The following is a 23,214-nucleotide window of genomic DNA, read 5'->3' as shown; positions in this document are numbered from 1 at the left end:
AATTAAGGTCATTTAACTGCAAATATCGCTCAGTTTTACCAGTCACATGGTATTCATATGGTGCAGCCAGGCCATCGTAAACACAACTGCCCTGGGGCTTAGCAATGATGGGAGTAAATGGTGGAGTTCAGCTGGAGTCAGAGGTGTGTGTGTGTGTGTGCAGTCGGGCCATGCATCAGGGCTCCCACAGGCCTGGAGCCTCTCATTGATCGATCCAGCTCCCCCGCCTCATGTTCCCAGCCAACTTCAGTGATTGATTCCCAGTCAGAGCCCCGGAGATGGGAGGCCTGGCCTGGACTGACAAAGCCTCGGCCTCCCAGAGGGTGACCCGGAGGGGCCACAGGGAGGGGAGCCTATTTCCAGACTCGAGGAGATGTTTGGGAGAAGTCTTCCCAGCGAGGAGGAAGCACAGAGACTCGCATTCATCACGGGAGAAAATGAAGGCCACATCTGCTGGTGCTGCCTTGACCGCCGTGTGGGGAGCGAGATGGGGTCGTGCTGGAGAGTAGACATGCTGTAGGTGAAGGGGTTAAGAGGTACTGGTGTGGGGGGGGCTAGAACATTACCTTAGCACGCTAGTACACAATCTGTCATAGCTACACACACACACACATTACCTCTGCAGGCATAAACACGTCATGTTCCCATCCACGCTGAATATCGCCGCAGCTCCATCAGCGCGTCTCTCTCCACGTCACTTCACGGCGTTTGAGCAGAGGGAAAAAAATGATATGAAAATCAATTTTTTTCTAATTAACTTTGCACATTTCCAGCTGAGCTATCAGACGTGGGGACCTTGTGCGTCGTGCAGAGTCCGATAATGAAATCAATTAGGTTCAAATGGTTTCAGGTGACTTTTAATGAGTATTTAATATCTGCCTGAGGAAGGAAGGTCAGGATATCTGTTTGTTGTTTGTATTTGTGTTTTCTTGGGGGGGGGCTTAAGTGATGGATCACCCGCAGGAGAAATATGGATGCTTCCACCCTGGGAGGACTGGGCAGTCCTCCAAAACAAACTGGCTGAATGTAAATCCTTGTTTTTAGTTGGGCAGCTCTTTAACTGCACCACAGGGATGACCTAGTTTCTGTCAACTTCCTTTTTTAGACGCTGTCGAATTGTTATCGCTATTAATTCCTTCACGAAGACGTTTTTGAGGCGCTACACCTGTGTGTCAGAAATCGACGAGGAAGCATCAGACAAGAACTCAATAATGTGAAGGGGGGACTTATTGTGGCCTTGCTTCACATGCTTTCATATTCATAATTTACGCTGCTCCCTCTCCTTCAGTGGCCAGCTTCCCAGCCTGTAGGAGCTCGTTAAGCTTTGCCTTACAGGGAAGACTAATGGATGGCAAAGAAGGCCCCCTCAGGACCCTTTAGCATCATTTCTGTCGGTCCGCTCGCTTAGTATTCGCTTATGTAGTTTCACCCTACTCTGAGCACAATATCATGAATAACCATTGCTAATTCATAAACACACTTTGTGATACGGGGCCTCGTTCGTAATTATCCGAGCTGCAGAAAAGCAGTTTCTCTCCAACAGCATTCCATTAAAAAGGTGGTGATTTCCTTGAATAAGGGGGATTCTGGCCTGCATATTTAATGCCAGCATTTCCTTTGGGCACCGGGAGACGTGGGAAGCAAAAGGGCAGCACATTTACTCTAATAGCCAGGTCCTTTTTGAGAGGGGGGCGGATAGAGTTATTGTTATTTTGCTCCCTCCTGCCCATTTTTCCTCTCTTTCATTCGGTCGTGTCACAGCAGCTCTCCGTGGGGTTCTGCAGCCCGGCGAAGTTAGAGCAGCGCATTCCTCTCGTTCCACTGTGGCCCTGAGATGAAATGGGCTTTTTCAGCAGCCCTCCTCCTTCCCGGGGTCGCGCCAGGCACCGGCCAAAGACGTCAGTCCCGCCTGGCGATGAGAAAAGACTGGAAATATAGCAGACCTCCTAGTAATGCGAAAATAGGCAAGCAGCCCTGTTGGAGGTGCTCTTTCCTGAAAGCATTTGCATTGGGTCCAAAGCAGTAGCTGTACATGGTCTTACCTCGAGGCTTTTCAGTGCGCTCTGTGCCCGGTGAGAAGCTTTTTTTAAGGTGGTACGATGCTGATTTGTAGCATTTGAGCTTGCAAGCTGAATCTTGACCTTTGACTTGTGCTCTCAGCATAGTTGGTTATGGGCTGGCTCGTTTTTATGGGCCGATGGGTTTTTTCGTTTTTTTTCCGTAACGGTATAAACACTGAAAGGCGGTGGATTGGCCAGATGCTAGGAGATGTGTAAAAATAACTCAGTTGTTTGGTGCTGGCTATTGTGGAGCTTCCACAGATTCAGTAACATTAGCAAGTGGTGGAGGCCAGCAGATGCAACACGTTGGCGGGTGGATGACGGAAAGGCAGGAGGAGCAGAGACCCGAGGCGGTGAACTGAACTTCAGGTAAGAAGTTATGACCTGCAGTAGGCCTGCACAATAAATCGAAAATTTATTGTCATCGCGATATCAGCCTGCGCGATGGGCCCATCGCAAAAGACGACGTAAACTGCGGTAATTGGGTACCTTAAAATGTTTACACACGTGCTTTAAAGAATTTACAAATCAAAGAAACCCCTTTATACATTTGACCAGTCGAATAGAGCCCTTCACGGCATTAACCAATCAAATGGATTAGAGGCCCGCCTCCTACGCAGGCGGGGAGCGAACAACGCTGCAGCAACGAGTCAGAGTTGTAAAGGCTGAAAAATAGTACCTCGCTTATTTGGAGGTACTTTGGATTTGATAAAGACGACATTCTCCAAACACAGGTGCTCTGCAAAACTTGCCGAACACTCGTGGCAACCACCAGAGGAAACACGACTAATCTCCACCATCATCTTCAACACAACCACAGAGAGCTGTTTGAAGAGTTGAAATGTTTTTTTATGGGAGCAATGTTTCAATGTTAAAGTGCACTTTGTTCTTACACTGCTAATACAGCAGCTTTCATTAAATAAAACTGTTGCAGTAAAACGGAAATTATGTATTTGTTTGTTTGTTTTTTGCTATTTATTTTATTGCAAGTCATATCGTTATCGCAGTATTGATCACAGTTATCGCACATCGTAGGTTTTCCTAATATCGTGCAGCCCTACCCTGCAGTCTATCTGGGTCAGATATGAACCAAGTTTAGGTGGAGTTTATTTTCGTTATGCTGACTTTTTACAGTCAGTTACAATAACTCGTACTGCGTGCTAGCTAGCATGACGGAGTTTCTATACAGCTGGGCGGGTGCTATGATGTTACTGATGTTGAACTTGTTTTATCTTATTTTATTTATAAGGTTAGTTATTAGAGTTTCCAACCGTCCCGTCTCGTATTCAGAGAAAAAATTACGCGTTTGGTGTTGAGGTGAAAAGAAACACAGTTTGTCCCGGACTTCAGCTACAATGAAAAAGACAAAGCTGGAGTTATTCTGTCTTTACTGCACAGCTGCCTCTTCTTCTCTCATCCTCTCACCCTCCCTCTCCTGTTGCTACTTCAATCATGAAACTGATCAATGATCAGCTGATCGGCTTTTCTCTCTCGTTTGTTTATCACTTTGCGCCAGAAAGAAGAAACCGGCAGATGTCGCATTAAACAATAGCAGCACGTTTGATCAGCTGTTGTTAGAATTTATTTAATATTACTTTCTAGTATCAGCTGATGTTTGCTGGAGCCACAGCTGTAAACCTGCTGGTCATGATGTCGGTTTGGATATGTGGTGAGAGGGAAACATGAAGATGAAACCAGGAGATGTCCTTACTGAATCATCAGAGCTGAGCAGGTGATGGAGAAACAGGTTTACCTTTTAGGTGACATGAATGAGTTGAAGGGAAGTTATGAACTGTTTCTGAGCGACAAATAACACCAGGATCCTTTTCTTTGTAGCTGACAGCTGGTAACTGTGCAGGGGCGGGTCTAGCAAAGTGTTGCCAGGGGGCCAGGTAGGGCATTAACAGGGAGAGGGGGGCACAAAGAAATACTTTCTTATTCTCATTTCAAATGTCTCGCTTTTAATAAATAATTATCCGAGTCTTACAACAAACGATTGATGCATATATACCATCAGAACAGTGAGCATCACTGTCACATCAGCGTTTGTTTTCATTCAAAGGCTTTATGATTTTTCCTATAATGGCGGCCGGTCTCTAGTCAAAACGCCCGGGACTATTTTATGTCCCAGTCCGGCCCTGGCTCTCAGCAGAACCCGCCCGTGTTCGCGTCTTTTTTCTCCTCGTTATGCAGTGAAAACCTGAATGATTCAGTCTGGGAAAACTGCACGCTGGCAGCAGACGCGGCTGGCAAATTTGCAGCGTGTGTTCTTTCACACATGCTTCCTTGACTGTTTGCAGACGATGGCATTTTATTTGTTTTCCTTCTGTAATGGCGTGTCGCTGGCATGTCGGCCGCGTCTCGTTTTGTCATCGAGGCTTTCTCTGTTTTCTTTCTCTCACCGCCGCTTCTTCAGCTCCCAGTCTCAGCAAAGGAAAAGGGCTCCGGCGACCCCGCGACCTCAATCTCACTTGAGACAGATGAAGCAGCCGCTCGCCTCCTCCTCCTCCTCCTCCTCCCTTTCCTCTCTTCTCTTCTCCTCCATTCCCCTCCTCCCCCTTCTGTTAATGACGTCTTTGTGCCGGCCGTGACAAACACAACACTCTGCAACTTTTCCCGAAGCACGCGGGAGGGGGTGGGTTTGTTTTGAGCGCTCTAACGCGTGCGTGCGTGCGAGCGCGTGCGCGTGCGTGGTGTAAATATTGGTGTCAATCGTGGAGGGCGCACCGATCGCTGGCTCCGAGGAGAGAGAGCTATTATGCGCGCTGCCCCAAACACAAAAGCCCGCCGGTCGGCCTCATAACAACAACCTCTTATCTGGCTTCTCTTTGTCTGCTTTTCTTCCTCGACTCACGGCACCATTGGGAAACATCCGCCGTGCGTGTATACGTTTCCCTCGCCTCCTCTACGGCTGTCGCGCCCTGCACCTCTCTCTCCTCAGACAATTTCATGCCTCTCATCGCTAGCCAGCCTTCACGCCTAGCTGCCTGTGCCATACAGGCATATTGGGCTGAGGAAACGCAATTTGGCTCTACCTAGCTCCCCGCGGACCAGTACTGCTCTTCACACTGTCATTCGTTATGAGACTTTTTACTAACAAGGCGTGCGTGCTGAGATGCAGGATGAGATTGTGTTTCAGGACATAATTCAGTGAATTTCTAAGCGATGCGACACACACACGGGAATGCCAACGCGCACGCCGCTCAGCCGCAGTTCTGCTTTCAGGATGAGATGAATTGATAAGAAAGAAATGTCAGGGCTAAGTGTGGCGTTTTGTTGTCAGTGTTTCCTTCGATCTGGCATCGAAACGAGGCGATAAACTGATATTAAAGGCTGATGTGCTCCTCGTGGAGCCCGGGCAGGGAGGAGTTAACGGCGTGCTGCTCCTCTCCTCTCCGCTTGATGACATCAGTATTGTCTCTGCATCCATGAAATTAATTTTTCTAATCTTAGTCAGCAGGAGCGGGGGAATTTGCACACATTAATATGGAACTCGATCTGCACTCGCCCACTGCTGCAGTCTCTCTTCTTGTCTTTCCGCCTCCATCTTTTCTTTTTCCACCCTTTCCATTTTATTTTCTGTGTGCAGCAGTAGGCCCAAAGCGCGCTGGGTTTCAAGCCTGAAATGCGGAGCTTTGTTCTGGAGGCCTGGGCAACGCCGGGCCCCGCAGTGTAATAGGAGCTGGAGAGCGCTCTGCTGCACGGTGCAAATAAATAACATAAAAGACGAGGCTGATTGTCCCAGCAGACCAACCGGCTCTGGCTGCAGCGCGTTGATTCTCCGGAGGCCGGCGCGGCGCAGAGGATAAAGAGGATCCGTTGACAATAATTATCCTTATTTGTTTCTCCTCACAAATACACACAGGCTAAAACGCTTTCATTACGCAGGAATTAAAGCTGCTGCTCTGCACAAGTCCTCCCAACACAAACAGACGATAATCAATGATTTTCATACAGGTGCAATTTTTTTACAGTTTTCACATGGCACTGATTTTCCAGCCAAATAGACCTTTACCCCGACAGCACCCACTGCAGCCCCCAGTGCACTGGGCCTGAAATGAAACGCTCCCATCCAACCTGCAGGAATGTGTTGCTCGAGAAAACGTTAAACCGCCAGATGATACGAGGATCGTAATAGTTCAGCGAATTGCTCTTTGATGGTCAGATAATTTCACAAGTTGCTGTGTCTCAATAAAGCAGCTTGTAGACCATAAAGAACATCATACGAGGGAACACATTCTGCTCCACTGTTGCTTGGATGGAAACTGCCTTAGTGGAGATATTAGTGGAAACTCTGCAGCCCTGAAGGCGAGCGTCAGGAGCGTTCCTGCACCTGCTGAATAGGAAAGCGTATTTTTCCCTCTGTAGTTTGTTTTTCAGGTGAGGACGAGCCACGGCAGCGTGGACCTGTTCGGGCGTGCGTGCGCATTCCCTCACCGCGGTGGATAAATGGGCCAGTTTTCCCCAATAATTCCTCCATTTGAAATGGGACTGGAATAATAACCGTTTACTAATATTGTTTTATGTTCGTTTGATCCCAGTGTGTGTCTCATAATCCACATATCCGAGGCTTTTGTGTCGAGCGTTTTGTCTCTTTCTGATTAACAACTTAGCACATTAAAGCAAGAAGGAGTAAAATCATTTTCGCAACATAAAAATGTTGTCGATTGAGCTCAGAAAAGCAATTTAGCAGGTTTCACCCCACAGTAATTTCACCCATGTTCTGTTTTAATGGCTTTGTTTTGCAAAATTAAAAAAAAATAAATAAAAAAAACTAAAAAGCTCACGAGAGTCGCAGCGCTGGAGAGGAGTTCATAAATTGAATTTTAAATTTAGCAGTTGAATTACTATTGTCTCCCGTGCCGCCTCCCCCTCCTCCGTTGAATGGCATGCCCAGATGAACAAAGTGAAAAACACATTTGAAGAAAATAAAAAACAATTTCTGTGTATTCCCTCTAGTTTTTTATCTGCTGTCCCTCCTGGCACAAACAAGATTCACTTCGTGTCATTTTCATAATTTTTTTCCTAAGTACAGTCATTTCTCTCCGGGAAGGGAAAAAAAATAACGTTTCAATTTGTCAGGAATGGTTGTCGTTTTTTGTGCCTGGTGCTGTGAGGGGAATCGTGGGCATATCTCTAGGAAAAGGCTGCAGTGGGCTGAAATCTCATTTAGTGGAACCTGTCATGAGAGCAGATTTGAGGCTCCGTTTGGGGAGGCGGAAAATACTCTTTCTTTTCTTTGCCCGTGGTAACGCCGTGCGTCGAAGGTGGACCGAGGTACCTGATATAATTTGATTGTGGCTGTTTTATTTAAGATCTCCCCCAAAGTGTGTGAGGAAGTTGGAGAGAGATGAGAGCGATGCAGCGAGAACACAAAGAGCCATCAGCAGAATCTGCCACTGTGTCTGTGTGAGTCTGTGTGTGTCTGTGTGTGTGTCTGTGTGAGTCTGTGCTCCCAGCCCTGCTCACAGGGAGGCCTAACTCTTACGGAGACGTGTCGTCCTTATAACGAGGTGAGGAGGGCTCAGTCAGTAATCAGATTTTAATTTCACGTCTGATTTTTGGCCTCATGGGAAACAAAAATCAGGTAAAAAAAAGAATTTTTTACTTAATTCTGGCTATAAAATGCAGACTCACTCCCCTTTTGGTTCACAAGCCAAGATGGCAGAAAGTGAAAGAGTTTGCAAGATCCGGCGAGTGGAAGTGGGTCTCCTGAGTCCACTGTCGCCCTGGCCTCTCTTCAAGGACCTGCAGTGGGCTTGCGAGGCAGGAATTAGACCCTAATCAGGACTAACGTCTGCACCCGTCATCATCACCTCTTTTACTATTTAAAAAATACAAATAATTGTAAAAAGACACATTTTGAAGGTGCAGAGCTGCACAGTGTTTATGTCCACAGTTATGAGCAGATATGAAGGTGCAAACCAGCGCAGTGTCCTCTGAAGCCGTGGATTATGTGCACGTGTGTGTAAAATCGAGTGTCCACTTCTCCGCTTCCAAAAACTCTGAGGTTATTTTCCGTCCTCAGTACCTTTGTAAGTGCAGCGTTTAATGTTTTTTGTACGCGTGCACACTTGGCAGCGGCGTGTGGGGGATTTATTTGTGTTGCGCTCAGCGTTTTTGGCAAACCGAGGACCTCTTGAGCTGGATTGGTGAACTGGATGGAGTTGGGGAGGGTGTGTGTGTGTGTGTGTCCCATATCACGGGTGGCACAGTGCCCTGGATTTTTCAGAAACTCGAGGACGTTTCATCGCTTAGTGCTGTCTGTGTGCTGTGGGTGTGCAAACATTCGAGCGGGTCATGCGCTGCCCTCCGCTCCATTATTTGAAACATATGACCGGCATCAGTTTGAGCATATCAACAAAATACTCGCAACAAATCTCCCCTTTGATGTTCAACTGGTTTAACTCTGTATATTACTGCGTTGATGCACTTAGAGCTAAATCTGCTTTAGCTGTATTGTAGTATTCTGAGCAGCTCACTCAGTCATGCTCTTTATTGTCTCTTTGAGCAATAAGAAGAAAAAGCATACAATACGATGAGTCAAACTTTTCTCTGAAAACGCTCCGTCTGTCAGTAAAAAAAAGATTTTTCTATCAGAAACATCTTAAAACTTGTTCTCCTCACAATGGTTCATAACTTTATTCTTCCCTAATGTTCTTCAGTTTAATGCTGGCAATCATTTTGTCAGATTAGATGTCGCGTTTCCTCTTCTGCTTAAATGTTTCATTGTCGATCCTTTCTGCTGGTGCACTCGGTGACTTCCTCCTCCCTCACACGGGGGATGATTCACTTCGTTTTTTCATGCACGGAGGAAGAAAAGCAAAGGGCAGTGAGTGTCTGCAGTTCATTATTATACTGTTACAAATCCGGCGATGCAGACCTTTGCAGGAAAGCCCCCCCTCCTCACACACCTGCTGTGAAATTACTTTAAGAGCGCTAACTTTCTCGCTCCCTCTTTCCCCGCCCAAACACAGTTTTATCACCCTCTCTCTCTCCCCTCCAAACTATTCCACGTGCACGCCTCAGTAGGCGCGAACGCTTTAACGCTGGACCGCCATAACTGTCCACGTAACCTGCTGAATAAAGTGCTCCCATCCCCTGACATGTCTTCTTGATATTAGCCTGGCAATATGAGGCAGCGGCAATTTCTCCTCCGCTCTAGACGAGGTGATATTGAGTTGGGGAGAAGGGAGGGAACTGAGGAGGGAGTTGGTGGTGGAAGAGAAAGAAGAGGCGGTGCGGGGGGGTCGGTGGCGGTTAGTTGGAAATGAGAGAGGAGAAGTGAATGTGTGTGTGTGTGTGTGTGTGTGTGTGTGTGAGAGAGAGAGAGAGAGAGACACAGTAGGAACAAAGTGTCATAAATCACTCATGATCCTACGCGGCACAGACAAAAGAGAAGAAGAGGGAAGATAGAAGAAGTCTGCATTATCTGCCCAGCAGACAGACAAACACGCCGCTGCGGGTGACGGATTAGCATTAGCCTGATGCACTGTACCGGAATTTTCCAATGGCTCACTGGGACCCCAAACAACCCGTAAAAGGGCTCTGAAGTACTTACAATGGAATAAATTACCCTTGACATATTCTCTGTCCTGGCTTTGGTTTTCCTCTGTGCTCGTACGGGAAGCGAGCTCTCCAGGTGTGGCTTTGGAGAGCAGGTCCCGACTGCTTTGCTGCTCTGAATTCCCTCTGGGATTTAAGCTCGCGAGTTTGAAATGACCCGTCACAAAAGCTTGGATCCACGCCCCTGCACCCACAACCTTTACTTAAACTCGGAAGTACATAAACTCGACTGCAGTAATAGAATAACTATCGCTTTATCTGCCAGTTTGCTGTAAGCAGCTGTATAGCACGAGTCGTACGGTGGTTATTGGCACCGCGGGGCTCTGGTTGCAGGACCGCGGCCATAGGTTTTTATTGCCGTTGCCTCCTGTTGCTTTAAACAACATTTACAACACTTGTAAAAGCCTCAGAGACATTAAAACAAAGATACGAGCTTTTAGGTTTTAATTAAATCATTTTATTTTGGCTCTTTTCCAGCAGAGTTTTGCTCCAAATAGCTACTCAATACACATCTTTGCTTATTTAATTCCATTTGTTGTTCATTTATGATCTGTTGACATTAATTTAAAGCTTTCACTTGTTATGCAATTATGAAATAAATCAGCGATGGCTGTGGTTTGGAGTGGTGCACTAAGTGGACTTCAGTTAGGGGTTCCAACTTGGCAGATAGCAGATGAATTAATTTGAACGCCTCTCGGGCAATTACAATGCACTGTCATGAATGAAGTATTAGCCAAAAACCAAATGCTGACTATGCATTAATAACCCCTCTTCTTCTCCCCTGCAGGTTTCCTCCATGGACTTCATGGCTATGAAGCGCTCGCAGCTGTACGGCATGGCCAACAATCCCTACTCCGCCCCGCAGCAGCCGGGGGCCGGACCCTATCCCCCCAGCCAGCCCTACGCATCGCCTCCCCCGCATCGATACCCGATGAGCCTACAGGGGAGGGGTCAAATGGGCATGGGTGGGATGCAGTATCCTCAGCAGCAGGTACGCAAACAAACCGGAGCACTGCATCTTTGCACCCGCGTTCGTCCTCCGGCGTGCATCGCGGATAGGTCGGCCCTCTCTGCAGTGCCGTTCCAGATATCACAGCTGCCTTTATAAGCGATATTGCAATGGGACATTTGCTTCTCGCACGAACATTATCCAACGATTTCCCCCTGAAGGCATGTTCAATTTGAGACGCAGCCTAAAATACCAGGCAGCGCATCTCACACCCTGGCATGTGGTGGTGTCACTCCTGTTCATCACTCAGTTCCCGTTAGACTCCCACTGGAGCGAGATGGGTTTGATGCTGTGTGTGTGAGTGTGTGCGTGCAAGCCAGTTCTTTCTTAATGCTTGTTTGATGGTGCATTTGTGCACTTTGTTTTGCATCTCTATTTACTTTTGGAGGCATGTACGTGTGTGTGTGTGGAATGCTCTCTGTGTAGTAAACAGACGCAGCGCGGTCGGCCCACGTCACAGTCTCTGTGCAGCACAATAGGTCTGTGTTGGAGACAATAGTGCTTCTGTCTGCTTTATTGAGTCTTAAGTAAATCCCATTTGGACTGGTATGGTGTGTGTGTGTGTATTAATCTGCGTCCCTTTTATCTTTGCGTTTGTGTGAATGATACGTGTGTGCCACAGTTTTGGCAGAAAGTGAACTTCTTCGGTGCGTGTGTGTGCGTGCGTGCAGATAGCAGTTTAAATTCACCAGTGTAGTTTGCAGTGAAGCAGCAGTGCCGAGCACCACAGCGAGAGAGGGGGGAGCACAGTGTTCCCTGCTGTCACTGCCGGCTATATTTAGTCTGCCTGGTCTGTTGGTCTGGACTTGAACACCTCTCACTGGGCGAGCGAGCTTCCACACATAGCAAGAGAGTATAAAAAGAGAGAGAGAGAGAGAAGGGGAGAAACACATATTGACTAACAGGCAGACTTCCTGTATTGTCTAAAAATATTGTGCAATGTGCGTACAGGCAGCAGCAGAGGAGATGGTCCTGCACACACACGTTCACACACATTCTCCGACCGATCTTTCCTATTATGCAATGAAAATGTGTCATTTGAAAACATAAAAAATGTCTGTTTACTGTTGATCCACTCAGGTTGTGGGAGCTGCTCTCATTTGTCTAAATCCAGAGAAAGGCGGTCAGGGGTAATAAATTCTGATAAAACGATACATCGAGGCATCGATTTGTATCTTTTTTATTATGTTTTGGGAGCTCTCGCACTGAGGCGGTGCTGTCCTGGGAGGTTAGCGTCAGCACTGCGAGACTTGGTCTCATCAAGGCCCGGGAGGAGTTTTGTAGCATGAAATGCAAACAGCTATGAGGGAGCGGGGGTGTGATGCCAATGCGTAATAACATACAGCCAATGACACACAGAAAAATACATCCCCGGTTGTGTTTTGTGATGAAATCCTCTGCTGGATTACATATGGGAGGCTGTGGTTGGGGTAGCAATCACTGCCTAGCATTATGGAATGTAATTAGTTCAAATAGAATTAGTTGTTCGCTCTGGCTATAGCCATGGGAACTGTGCTTCTAAAGTTTCTAATTATCTGGCTCTGGCTTTAAAAGCAGCACCGCTGCATTGCCTATCTGCTGCTGGTGAAATCTAGCTCACAGTAATGAGTTTGGAGGAGGAGGTTTAATTCCACTCTCTCAGATGAGCGTAATGAGCCTTACCTACAGAAAGGCGGTCAGGGGTTTGATCAGGGAAGAGCAGGGAGGGGTAAAAAAAAATGTGTACTGGAACATATACAGTGAATCTGTTCCTGAAGCGAGTGGTAATTAAAAATCAAAAGATGCGTGAATTGCACTGATGATGGACGTGATTGCATCTCTCAGCACGCCCTCTTTCCTAACCTCGGGATCAGCTGCAAACAGCAGTCCTGACTACAGCTGCGTCAGCGAGGGGGATTGTGGGTGATGTAAGACGTAGCGCACACAATCCCCCATGATGCATCGCACTTCGGGGCTGAGACCTCGGCTTGTCACAGCCAAGCATGCTGGGTTGTTGCCAGGCAACGTGACGTCAACAAAGATCTGCGTTGGTCTATCTCTGTGATTTCCCTGGGACTTGAGCGACTGTGTGTGTGTGTGTGTGTGTGTGTGTGTCTGTGTCGGGGGTTTTAACACCAGACTAAAAGGTCTTCTTTGACTTTCTTTCATTATTATGATTAAACTCTGCAAAAAAATTAAGCCCCATTCGTCTTAAATATGAACTCCACAGTAATATGTATATTTCATCCTGTGCAGTTATTGGATATGTGTAAGGGCTCACCTCTATCCTTTGCATAAGGCTCACGTAATTAACCATTTTGTCATAATTTGACACATAATGGTTTGATTACTGGTGATGTTACTGGAATCTAATCTGTGGTACTGGCAGCGTGAAAGCACAGGTCGCTCTTGGACAGTTCAAGTCCCCCCATCTTCCCCCAAATTCATTAATTCACATGTCAATGAGTGAAAACAGTGTCCTCCTGTGCACGGTTAGATTTCCACTAATTACGGCGATAATTTTGTTTCATCATAGTTTTCTTTTTCTGACAAAAACAATCAATGCTTGAATAAAAACTAAGGCACGAGGACAAAAACCGTAATGAAATTTATTGACGCTGAATAAAAACGAGATGAAAACGTTTTACAGAGACGAGCTCCAATCACATCTAATGAAGCTGTGCAGAGGGCGGGGTGAATTTGGAAGTGATCCAATCAGAAGTAAGCTCCTGGTGTAGGAAGGTCGATGAGCACATTTGATGTTCCCCAGGAAACGCTTCCTGTTTCTCATGAAGACGCGTGTTGGGAAGAGAGGAGTTGATATGTTTGTAAACAAACTTTAGAATTTATTTTTTAGCTACTGAATCAACTTTAGTCTGCGATAATCTAATTATTATAAATCTAATAAATGTGAAAGAATTTAGAAGCCGAAATTATGACAAAAATGAAAAATTTGCTGTTAAAATTAAAGCTGATTAATAAGTCGGTGTTATTATTTCTGTTACTAGTAGTAATTTTGATAGAAATGTAACTATGTTTATGTGTGTTTGCATTTGCTATACAGATGCAATTAAAAAGGTGTCATATTTGCACAGCGACATTTAAACACACTTACACCTACACGCTGCACACACACACACACATTAAAAGCTTATGTGGAGACAGAGGTGAGAAGCTAAAAGCATATACAAACCCTTCTCTGAACATTCATGTAAACATCTCGACTCATCTTTAATCTGTTTTTTCACTGATGGAAGGTTATCAGTGCAAACCCACTCGGTGCGTTTTGAGACGAGTCGGTGTTTCCGTGTGACCTCGATTACCTGTTCAGGCCACGAAGCCTGATGTCAGGAGTTACCTCCGGCTCGGATATGTGCAGGCATGCCGATGCAATTGTGCGTGCACGTACACACACCAACATGTTGTTAACAATGCATTTCACCAATTCAATTCTCCTCTCGTGGCTTCCTTCCTTAATCCAGCCACGGGAGGCGCGCACAGACGCCAGTCTCGATGTTGATGTCTCAGAGAGAAGGAAAAAACATCCTCTCCACCCCGACGAGCCTCCAGCAAATAAGCCTAGAACTTGCATTAGGTGTAGTTAGTGTCATGCTGTGTCTGCATGCGTGTGAGACAGTTTGAGTGTGTTAGAGAGGCCGAGAGACGGAGCGCGCATGTAAAGCAGCGAAGGACGTTTGCGTGGAGTGATGGGAGCCAGGACAAATATATCAGCAGAAGAAGGAGGGGAGGAAGGAGGAAGTAGAAGAAGGGGGCGGGTGTCTTGGGGATGACAGGAAAAAAATACGTCCGCTTGGTGGAAGTGGAATGAAGTCGAAACGAGGAAAGGAACGGAAAAAGAAAACTGTGCCGCCAATTCTAAGCGTAATTTCCTGTGATGTCAAAGTTGGCAGATGGAGAGGAAAAGGAATTTGAAGGAAACATTAGTGTTTGATGTGAAAAGAGGGGAGGAGTGATGTGGTGGGAGAACGAGCAGGAGAAAAAAATATCCTGGGAAATGAAAGAGAGTGAAAGAGAAGAAGGCAGGAGCGCGTGCGGGGGGTGAAAGTGTCAGCAGGTCAGGCAGAAACCATTACCAGTGCTGGCTGTTTGTTCCTTACACACTGGGCCAACTTAATAGAAGCCAAGCATTTAAAGTCAAGTGGAAATGTGGCTGACCCGCCACCTGTTCAGCACGCACACACCACAGCAGCTCCACACAAACAGTCTGTCTTTCAGGGCTTTTTATAGCTTTTATCACCACGCTCACTTTGCAGAGATTATTTTTTGGGCCTCGTCTTTGCACAGTAATCATCAGAGGGAAGAAGGAGAACAATAATGCATCAGTGTTCTTTAAAAAGCTTGGCTGCATTTCTTTCATCTGGGCAACAGCTGTGCACATTCCTAAATATTAAGCAACATCCAGAGACGGCGCGTCTCCGCTTTAGTTCGCTTCATTTGTCACGTTTATACAGCAGTGTGTCCTACAGCGCTTCTAAAAACAGCTGAAACCACAAAGCTAATGTGAAGCAACTGCATTTAATTTCATTTTATAAATACTTGTAGACATTCGAGCATTTATTGGAATTAAATCGCTGCACTGTAAACCCATAAAATAAAAAAAAGCCTTCCTGCAGTATGAAGTCAACTCAGATATTTTCATTTAATACGACATATTTCTTCATTTGCATCCTCCATTTGATTAAGTTAATGTAAATGAGAAATAATTAAAACGCACACTGTTTTATGTTAAAGAAAGGCAGCATTTATTACTCTCTTTTTAAATTAAAAAATAAGAACTCCCACACTCTGCCAGCATGACTTTTATAAAAGTTCACATGGCTCTCTGTGCTCTCCTGTGTGTGCTACGATGACGGTCGTCAAATCTCATTTCACATACAGTTGAAATACAGCCTGATGAGTTTAACAGAACAAACACACATCGAGCTAATATGACACAATGTGTTATAATAATGACAACACACCCCAACAAGTGTTGGATGCAGCTCTTTACAAAGGTGCCTGCACACTCGTGCTGCAGGCCTGACTTCAGTTCACGTGCACGAAGGAGGAAAACGGCTGAAGAGTTTGCAGAGGATGTGAAGACGGTTTTTAATTTTACTGCTTAAAAGAGCCAACTGAGCACGGGCCAGAGGCGATTATCCACTGCTGCTAATGCATCAGGTCTTTGCAAGCGTCTGCAAACACAGCATGCTAAGACAAAGCTTTGTGTTCATACTGGATCGATCACGTGGCGTTCGAGTCCTCGTTAGGACGAGGGGTCCTGCGTGGGGCCTTCAGTTGTGGTACTGCAGCTTACTCCCACTGTCCGAGGACGCGCTCGTGGAGAGTGAGTGGTTGCTCGCCTCTCGGTGCCCCCCACCTCAGACCTGGATGGGCTCCAGCCCCCTGCGAGCCTGATGCATCCATTATAATTAATGAGAAAATATTTATTTTCTATGTTTTGTCCTCAACGCTCACTCAAGCTTATGCTCATTTGTCTTCTATATACATTAATGTAACACAGAAGAGCAAACACTGTAATCATCTGTGAAAAGTGAAACCAACAGTAATAACTGCACGTTTACAGAATTACACTGCTGAACGGCATGCTGGGTAATGGCAGCTAGTCAAGTAGCTAGCCAGGTAGCATCCTCCATCGCTCAGCAGTGATGAAGAACAAAATAATAATCTGTGAGCTGCAGATTTGGAGGTTTTATGGCTTTAAATGATTCGTATGTTTTGTGATAACGTTGCCTCGCACAGTGACACCACAGTGACACGCACAGATGACGCTGAAACATGTAAACAGAGACGAAGACGTCTGAGCTGCAGACTTTGGAAGAATAGGCCCGAGAAGACTTTAATTCAACGCAGGAAAAAGTGTCAGCATGAAGGCCGACTCTGATTTTATTTCAAGGCCTCAGAGTCGATTATTTATCGTTTGTTTCATGTTTTTTGGTTTAAACTACTCAATTTACTGAACTTATTCAGGTTTTCCTGCTTAATGTGAGGCGAGATGCTGGACTTGTCTGAGAAGTCAGAAATTCATTTCAACAACGAAACAATTTTTTTTCTGTTCAGGAAGCAAATAACTGTAATTTGTTATCTTAATCAAAAAATAATAAAGTGTTTTACTGTTTATTTGTGCTTTTTTAAAATACTCTATTATCATAATTCACAGACAACAACAATAATTATGTTTTAACATTAGAAATATCATTTAGATTAAAGAGCTTGGACATGCTGGGGATGAAACATTAGCAGAAACGTGCTAAATATTTGTGGAATTTCCTGAACTGTTCATTTCAAGTGAAATCAGTTGAAGTTTCCGCAGCTTAGTTTATTTCTTTACTGTGAGTTTATTGACGTTCTTCACGTATCAAACTCACCTGTGTGTAATTAATCAAAGAAACGTCGGCAGCTTCTGTTTCAGGGTGGCTTTGTGCTCGCTTTCCAACTGCTGGAAACGGGAGGAAAATCCAGGATTGTCATTAATAACGCCTGTCCTCGTATGACAAGTCAGAAAGTCTGCTGTGAAAACGACCTAACACAGATAATACTTTAAGCGATCCATTAGTGCCAGGGTGAAAAATGATTTTTTGGCTAATACATTCATACTTACACCCCCCGCTGCTTTAGTATTTTTGACTGAAAACATCTCAAACTGATGAAAGAGCTGAAGAACTGCAAGTTCTCACGTCGTGACGGGAATCTCAACTAGCAATTTATTAAGCGCGGACGTGCTCAGAGGTCAGTCAGTTAAAGTGACGTGCACGTGGACAACACAGGCGGTAACTGTGAGCCAAATACTCCACAGGTGTCGCATCAGAGTTAGCCAGTCTGAACTGAAGGCAGAACTATCGTTGTAAGGACTCCATCCAGTCACTGTTTCCTTCTGTCTCCATGTAGAGGCACAGACAGAGGGGGAAGGAGCGAGTTCATCGGTTACCCTCAGCCCTCCGTATGTCTTTTGCTTTCCCTCACCATGTTGCCGTCAAGTTCCACACAGACGCACTTTCTTTAACCAAAAGCTGCCGATGTCATTAACCGTTCACGTCCTGATGTGGAGAAGTCATCTGTCCGTGGCCTCACCGACGTCGAGAGAGAGGGCCACTCGGAAGCACTTAGGGGCCCCGGGTGTCTCTGGGGTTAATGCAGCCTGTGGTGCCGGCTCTGACGGATGGCTGGGAAGCCCCACTAAATCAGCCCCTCTGCCAGGAAAGATGGAGCGAGAGGAGGGGTGGGGTGCAAAGGGGACCACTCCAGCTTCATCACAGCCCTCCCTCTTTTGAAAAGCTCTTGAAACGTCGCAGGCTCCCCGCTAATGTCATCCACGCCGGTGCACATGACGCGCACTGTCTTTGTTCCAGCTCCTCCACCTTCAGACCAGCTCTCCACACCAACCCACAGGACCCCGAGCATTCTCACCTCACAATTAAAACAGGCATTAGGAGAGAGGGAACGAGGAGGAAGGGGCGTAAAGAACAGCAAGCCGGATTGAAAGAACAGGAAGACAACGATATGGAAAGGCTGATTAATTAAGGGTTCCTCTCTGGCTACAGAACAGATGAAGTTTCAGGATCAATTAATTAGCAAGCTAGCCTACGCACGTCAATGGCTCTAATAGCCTGCTCTCATTTGTAACTTTTATTACCCCGCTGCTGTGGAGTGGCTCTCAGCCAATCAAATGCCGCGTGGAGCCCATGCTACATGGTCATTAACTGGAAGGGGGTGGGGGAAAACCCCTCCCATCCAGAGTGGTTTAAGTGATGTTATCAGTTATGTCACTGTAAAGCTTCTATATGCTCTGTAGCACAAGAAAGATGGACTTGTGTCTACGCTCAAACACATAGCAACATGTTTTATCCACAGTTATTAGTGTATTTATATTTGAGCCTGTGGATTATACTTTTTCACAAACGCAGCTGTCAGTTATTTCTCGCTGTTGCATTAGTCCTCCATCGCTCTTGCTCAGAGAGGTGAAGCAATGTTGGGATTTGATATTATTTTGTGCTGAACGCGGCGAGCGGGTGTAAAACGTCACAAACGGTGTGTTTTTGAAAGATCCGGGCTCGGCGCTCTGAGTCTGCGGCGCTCTATACGTGCCTGCTGATAAGATAAAAGAGCCGGGAGATGAAAGCAGAGCGAAACGGAGGGAGCGCGAAAGAGAGGGAAAAGAAAGGGGATGCTTTACGTCTTTGCCGAGTTACAGAGGGATTAGTGGCTGCTCTAATTGGCTCACGGAGAATTCATCTCAGTTTCCATCCAGATTAGATGGATTCTTACGCAGGTCAAGTCTGGCATCTCACTTTCTGGGCTTCATTTGTACTGCGGAGTGCGGAAGTGCTGAGATGTGACACGCCGTCAACATCTGAGACAGCACAGCATAATAACGCTGTTACCTGGATTCGGCTGCTGCTTTGTAACAGGAGCAGCCGAAGATGGGGCCTGTTTGTACAGCCTGGATGTTAAACAAGCGAATAAACGTCCATCTAAGTTTGAATGTTTTCAAGAGAGCAGCTTTTAAAAATATATTTACTTATGTAAACGGTCAGTTTACCTCCAAACAAACTCAAACTCTCGGCCTGCTCATCCATCTCATGCTTTTGCTGCCTTCACTTAAATAGGATGTAACCAGAGGGCACAAATTAGCAGCAGCATTTCCAGGAATCATAACCTGGTTAGCCCCAAATAAGGAAGAGCTACAAAACTGGGATGGAGGAACTATTTTCTGTCTACATCCACCAAACAGAAATTACAGCTCAGCTCAGGGCCCCCACCAACACACGCACAGACACACACCATCAAAAGAGGTCAGCATCATGGAAACAGCTAACCCAGCAGCCCCCAACCCCTGGGCCACAGAGTGGTTTGGTCCCGGGCCGCGAGAGTTGAGGCTCAGGCGTGAAATGTATGGTTTTCAGGGTTTTTATCGGTTTTATCGTTAACTCGGTTTCCCTGGTGTGTTATGGATAAATCTTCTTTTTTTTGGTACCATTACCGGTTTTATTTTGTTGTATTTATCCGCGACACCTTAAAGGCCGGTCCGTGAAAATATTGTCGGACACAAACCGGTCCGTCTCACAAAAAAGGTTGGGGACCGCTGACTTAACTCATATATAACTTGGCCAGCATTTCACTTGATCCCTGGATGAGGCTGCTCGAAACGTTTGGTCTCTGAACATTTTTTCTGCTCTTGGATCTCTATGATGTCATAGAGAGGGGATATCCCTAATATGGTAGTTGTAGGCACACAACTATGGAATCCCGCAGAGTCCAAGAACAGCAGAGCAGGTGTCCTGTATTTGTAGTCTTTACACATTTTAAATAACAAATCACGCACCGTGAACTATGGCAGCAGGGAGACGGCGGCGTGCCTACGAGTGCGTTAGCGTGGATCGACTTCAGCGACATAAGTTATTAAAGGCACTGCGTGCTCGTCCTCTGAAGAGCCAATCCTTCCAAAAATGTCTACCTGCCCTTAACCCCTTAACCCCATCATCATCACGCCGCCAGTTCCTGATTGATCTGCGGCGCACAGAAGCGGCTCAGCCATCCATTGTGTCGCTGTCATTTAACAAGGCGGCGCCTCGTCGTGTCAGCATCCCGGAAAGACAGCCTCGCAGCAGGGGATGTAAAATACGAGTATAATCTCCTGAGCTCACGGTGACCGCTAATGGCGAAAAAGCGTTTTTTTCCCCCCCAACTCAAAGCAACCCCTCCCCTTCCCCTCCACCTTCTCCTCGTTCAGATGTAATTGACATGACTCCTACACAAGTTCAAGCCTGTCATCACAGCAAGCGGTGAAAAATGAGCCGAGCCGGCGTGCGTCGGAATGATTGATCTGAAAGACGTTTCGGGGCTATTTTGCGCTCAGTTGTGATGTTTACATGTGTCGTGAGTCTTCTTTTCTTGGTAATTTCATGATGATTATTTTCTATCTGTCAGGACGGAGTCGAGTTTGAGTCTGAGCTGGTGTTATTTGGCGTTCCTTCTGAATTTCCAGTATAATCATTGAGAAATTCTGTGTCAAGACATCGCACCGATCTGCTTTTTATTTTGGGATAACTGGCTGCACCTCCCTCATTATCAGCACTTGAATCCTTTTCACTTCACCCACTCTTCGCCCTCCTCCTCCTCCTCCCTCGCTTATTTAGGTCCATGTTTGACCCTCGCTGAATCACATTTGCTTTTTTCTCACTGCCTCTTTCTCAATTTCCCCTCGCGTTTCTGTCTGTCTTGGCGTCAGATTGGGGTCAGGAGTTTAGTAGGTGAAAAACATTTGGAGCCGGTGGCGCAGGGCCCAGAGCCTCTCGCAAAAAAAAGAAAAAAAGAAATAAATAAACGGCTGTTCACACACACATTACGGAGAGCATTAACCTCACCTGCTCTGCCTCTCCAAATGTCTCCATTACCACTCTGCCTAGAACAACAGAGCCACTGCTAGTCAGCCAGCAATAAAACGCCAGCGACGAGCGCTCCCTTTGTGCATGTTTTTTTTCCCCCATCAATTGATGCGAGCAGAAACTGAGAATTAGAGAGAGGGAAAAATAAAGAGGGGCAGAGAGCAGCCTTCAGAAAAGGATCCAAGATGGAAATATAAAAAAGCTCGCCGTGCGTCTATCAGTTGATGGCTACACTGTCTGCTCGCGTTCTCTCGCCCGTCAGAGCGATTTGATGCTATCAGCGGGTCAAGAAGTCACACTCCTTCAAAAGACGGGCTTATGTTTTCATTTGGGAAGAGAAAAATCTTGCACTATATGAAGTGCACTGTGCAGAAAAATGCCGGCGAATTCACGTGCCTTTTTTAAAATGAATTTATTTTTTGTATCTTTAATATTTGCTGGCATGGGAGTGCTGCATATCCCTCCTCTCCCTCAGTTTTTTCTCCCCCGGCACCCGAGGAATGAGCTTAGGTGTCAAGGGCCTCCCAGTGTATGAGGAGGGGGAGGAGCCAAAGACAGAGATCAAAGAGAAGTATGGAGAGAGAGAGATGGAGAGCGGCGTCACCTTGGGGGGAGAGAGATAGGAGAGCGATGACGAGAGCCGTGATGCGTCCCCTCTCCTTCTCCCTTATGTTTAATCATGAGCCCGTTGGTGCTGATCCTCGCCTCCGACACTTTGCATTTCATTAAGGGACTCACCTTGTTTGCAATTCACCGCTGGATGTGGTATTGACTCCGAGTGGCTGATCTTATCACCACACAAAGCTGGAGACACCGGTTGATTTGTTTTGGTCCGGAGTGGAATAATAAGCTCCTGACGGCTGCAGCCCGGTGCTGTTCTTTGCACGTCAGCCTTTTGCATTGCAGAGATGGCAGGAGGCGATATTCACGTCCTTGTGCCGCAGCAGAACGTGTGCACGGTTACGGCGCTTTAGACGTCGGCGCATCTTGAAAATGAGAGAAAAAGTCAAATTCCCGCAAAAGATCAGAGCCGAGTTTGAGTCGAAAGCATCAGCTGCACAACATGAAACAAAAGCATCTTTAGCTCGAGCCACAGGCGGCAACGAGCCGAGCGTTTCCAAAAATGACGAGATAGAGTCAAACAATTAGGAAATGGTGATTTTTCCTAAAAGTGTAGCATTTTCTGGAGGATTTCAACAACAAATAACGGCCTCTGAATTCTAATTTGGCTTTGTGATTCTGTGTGAGCATTTAAATGATGTTGAAATGTTTTTATTTCCACGTTAGAGAAAGCAGTCCTGAGAGTTATCCTGATACCGCTGCACGTTTTCATTGTTTTGACTGACAGATCTGTCAGCACTGCCATTTCTCTCGTACCTTTTCCCCGCTGTGCTCCCTCGCTGAAATTTCCTTTGATTATCTGCCATTAAGTTCGCTTTAAGACCTGCCGACCTGCTGGAGAATGTAAATATGGAAAAGGAAATATCCAATGTTTCATTTTGCGCTGTGTTTACAAATGTCATTATTGTAATGCAGCCAGCTTTTGCATAGTCACATTCAGTCTTTGAATGATGCTATGATTAACCAGCGTGACTGTAATTCAGCTGTGAAAAGGCCGTCGATCGTTAGAAGGTGCCAAGCATGCAGATACACTGTAGCGACTCGGAGGTGTTACAGAAGGGATTTGGAGCTCCGTGGAGTCGTTAAAGAAGACTTTTGTCATTTAAAAAAGGAAAAACGATGACCGCTGGAAACGCAGTTACTGCAGTTTTCATGCGTTTTCGTAGCCGGTCAGCCAGCTCAGAGTTGCAGGGCGTCTGGAGTCGATCCCAGTCACTCACAGACACAGACCATCACTCACTGTCACACCTGTGGTCAGTTTAGAATCACCAGTTAAACGTACAGGCCTGTCTCTGGACTGTTGTATGCTCACTTCAACACCGTGCTGACCTAAAGTGTCTAAAGTAATTTAGTTTATATTTGTATTTCAGACCAAACTGGGAACATTTCCTCCATATTTTACTTTCATTTTCATTCATTTTATACCTTTGAATTTTTGCTCTTTTATTTCAGTTACCAGTTTTTTTATTATTATTATAACACCTAGTTTTAGTTTATTTAGGTTAATATTATTAACTCTGTCTGGGACCAACCTTGATCAGCAGCTTTCATTATAGGATTAGGTTATGGTCAA

General features: G+C 46.0%; 1 protein-coding gene across 5 annotated transcripts in view; it reads left to right on the top strand.

Moving 5' to 3' along the window:
• LOC146685787 (AT-rich interactive domain-containing protein 1B-like) overlaps positions 1 to 23,214 on the top strand; it is a 157,922-nt gene that overhangs the window by 13,388 nt on the left and 121,320 nt on the right. For all 5 annotated transcript variants that reach the window (XM_085440531.1, XM_085440530.1, XM_085440529.1 and 2 more), the window contains exon 2: positions 10,414 to 10,617. In XM_085440531.1, coding sequence (XP_085296657.1) covers positions 10,414 to 10,617 — 204 coding nt within the window. The remainder of the gene's footprint in view (positions 1 to 10,413; positions 10,618 to 23,214) is intronic.

This window comes from Copadichromis virginalis, linkage group LG19, assembly GCF_057382275.1.
Source record: "Copadichromis virginalis isolate Kocher_CV1m ecotype Utaka linkage group LG19, C_Virginalis_male_GT1.1, whole genome shotgun sequence".
NCBI lineage: Eukaryota > Metazoa > Chordata > Actinopteri > Cichliformes > Cichlidae > Copadichromis > Copadichromis virginalis.
The sequence above is the reverse complement of the archived record's forward strand: the minus strand, read 5'-3'. Positions and strand labels throughout refer to the sequence as shown.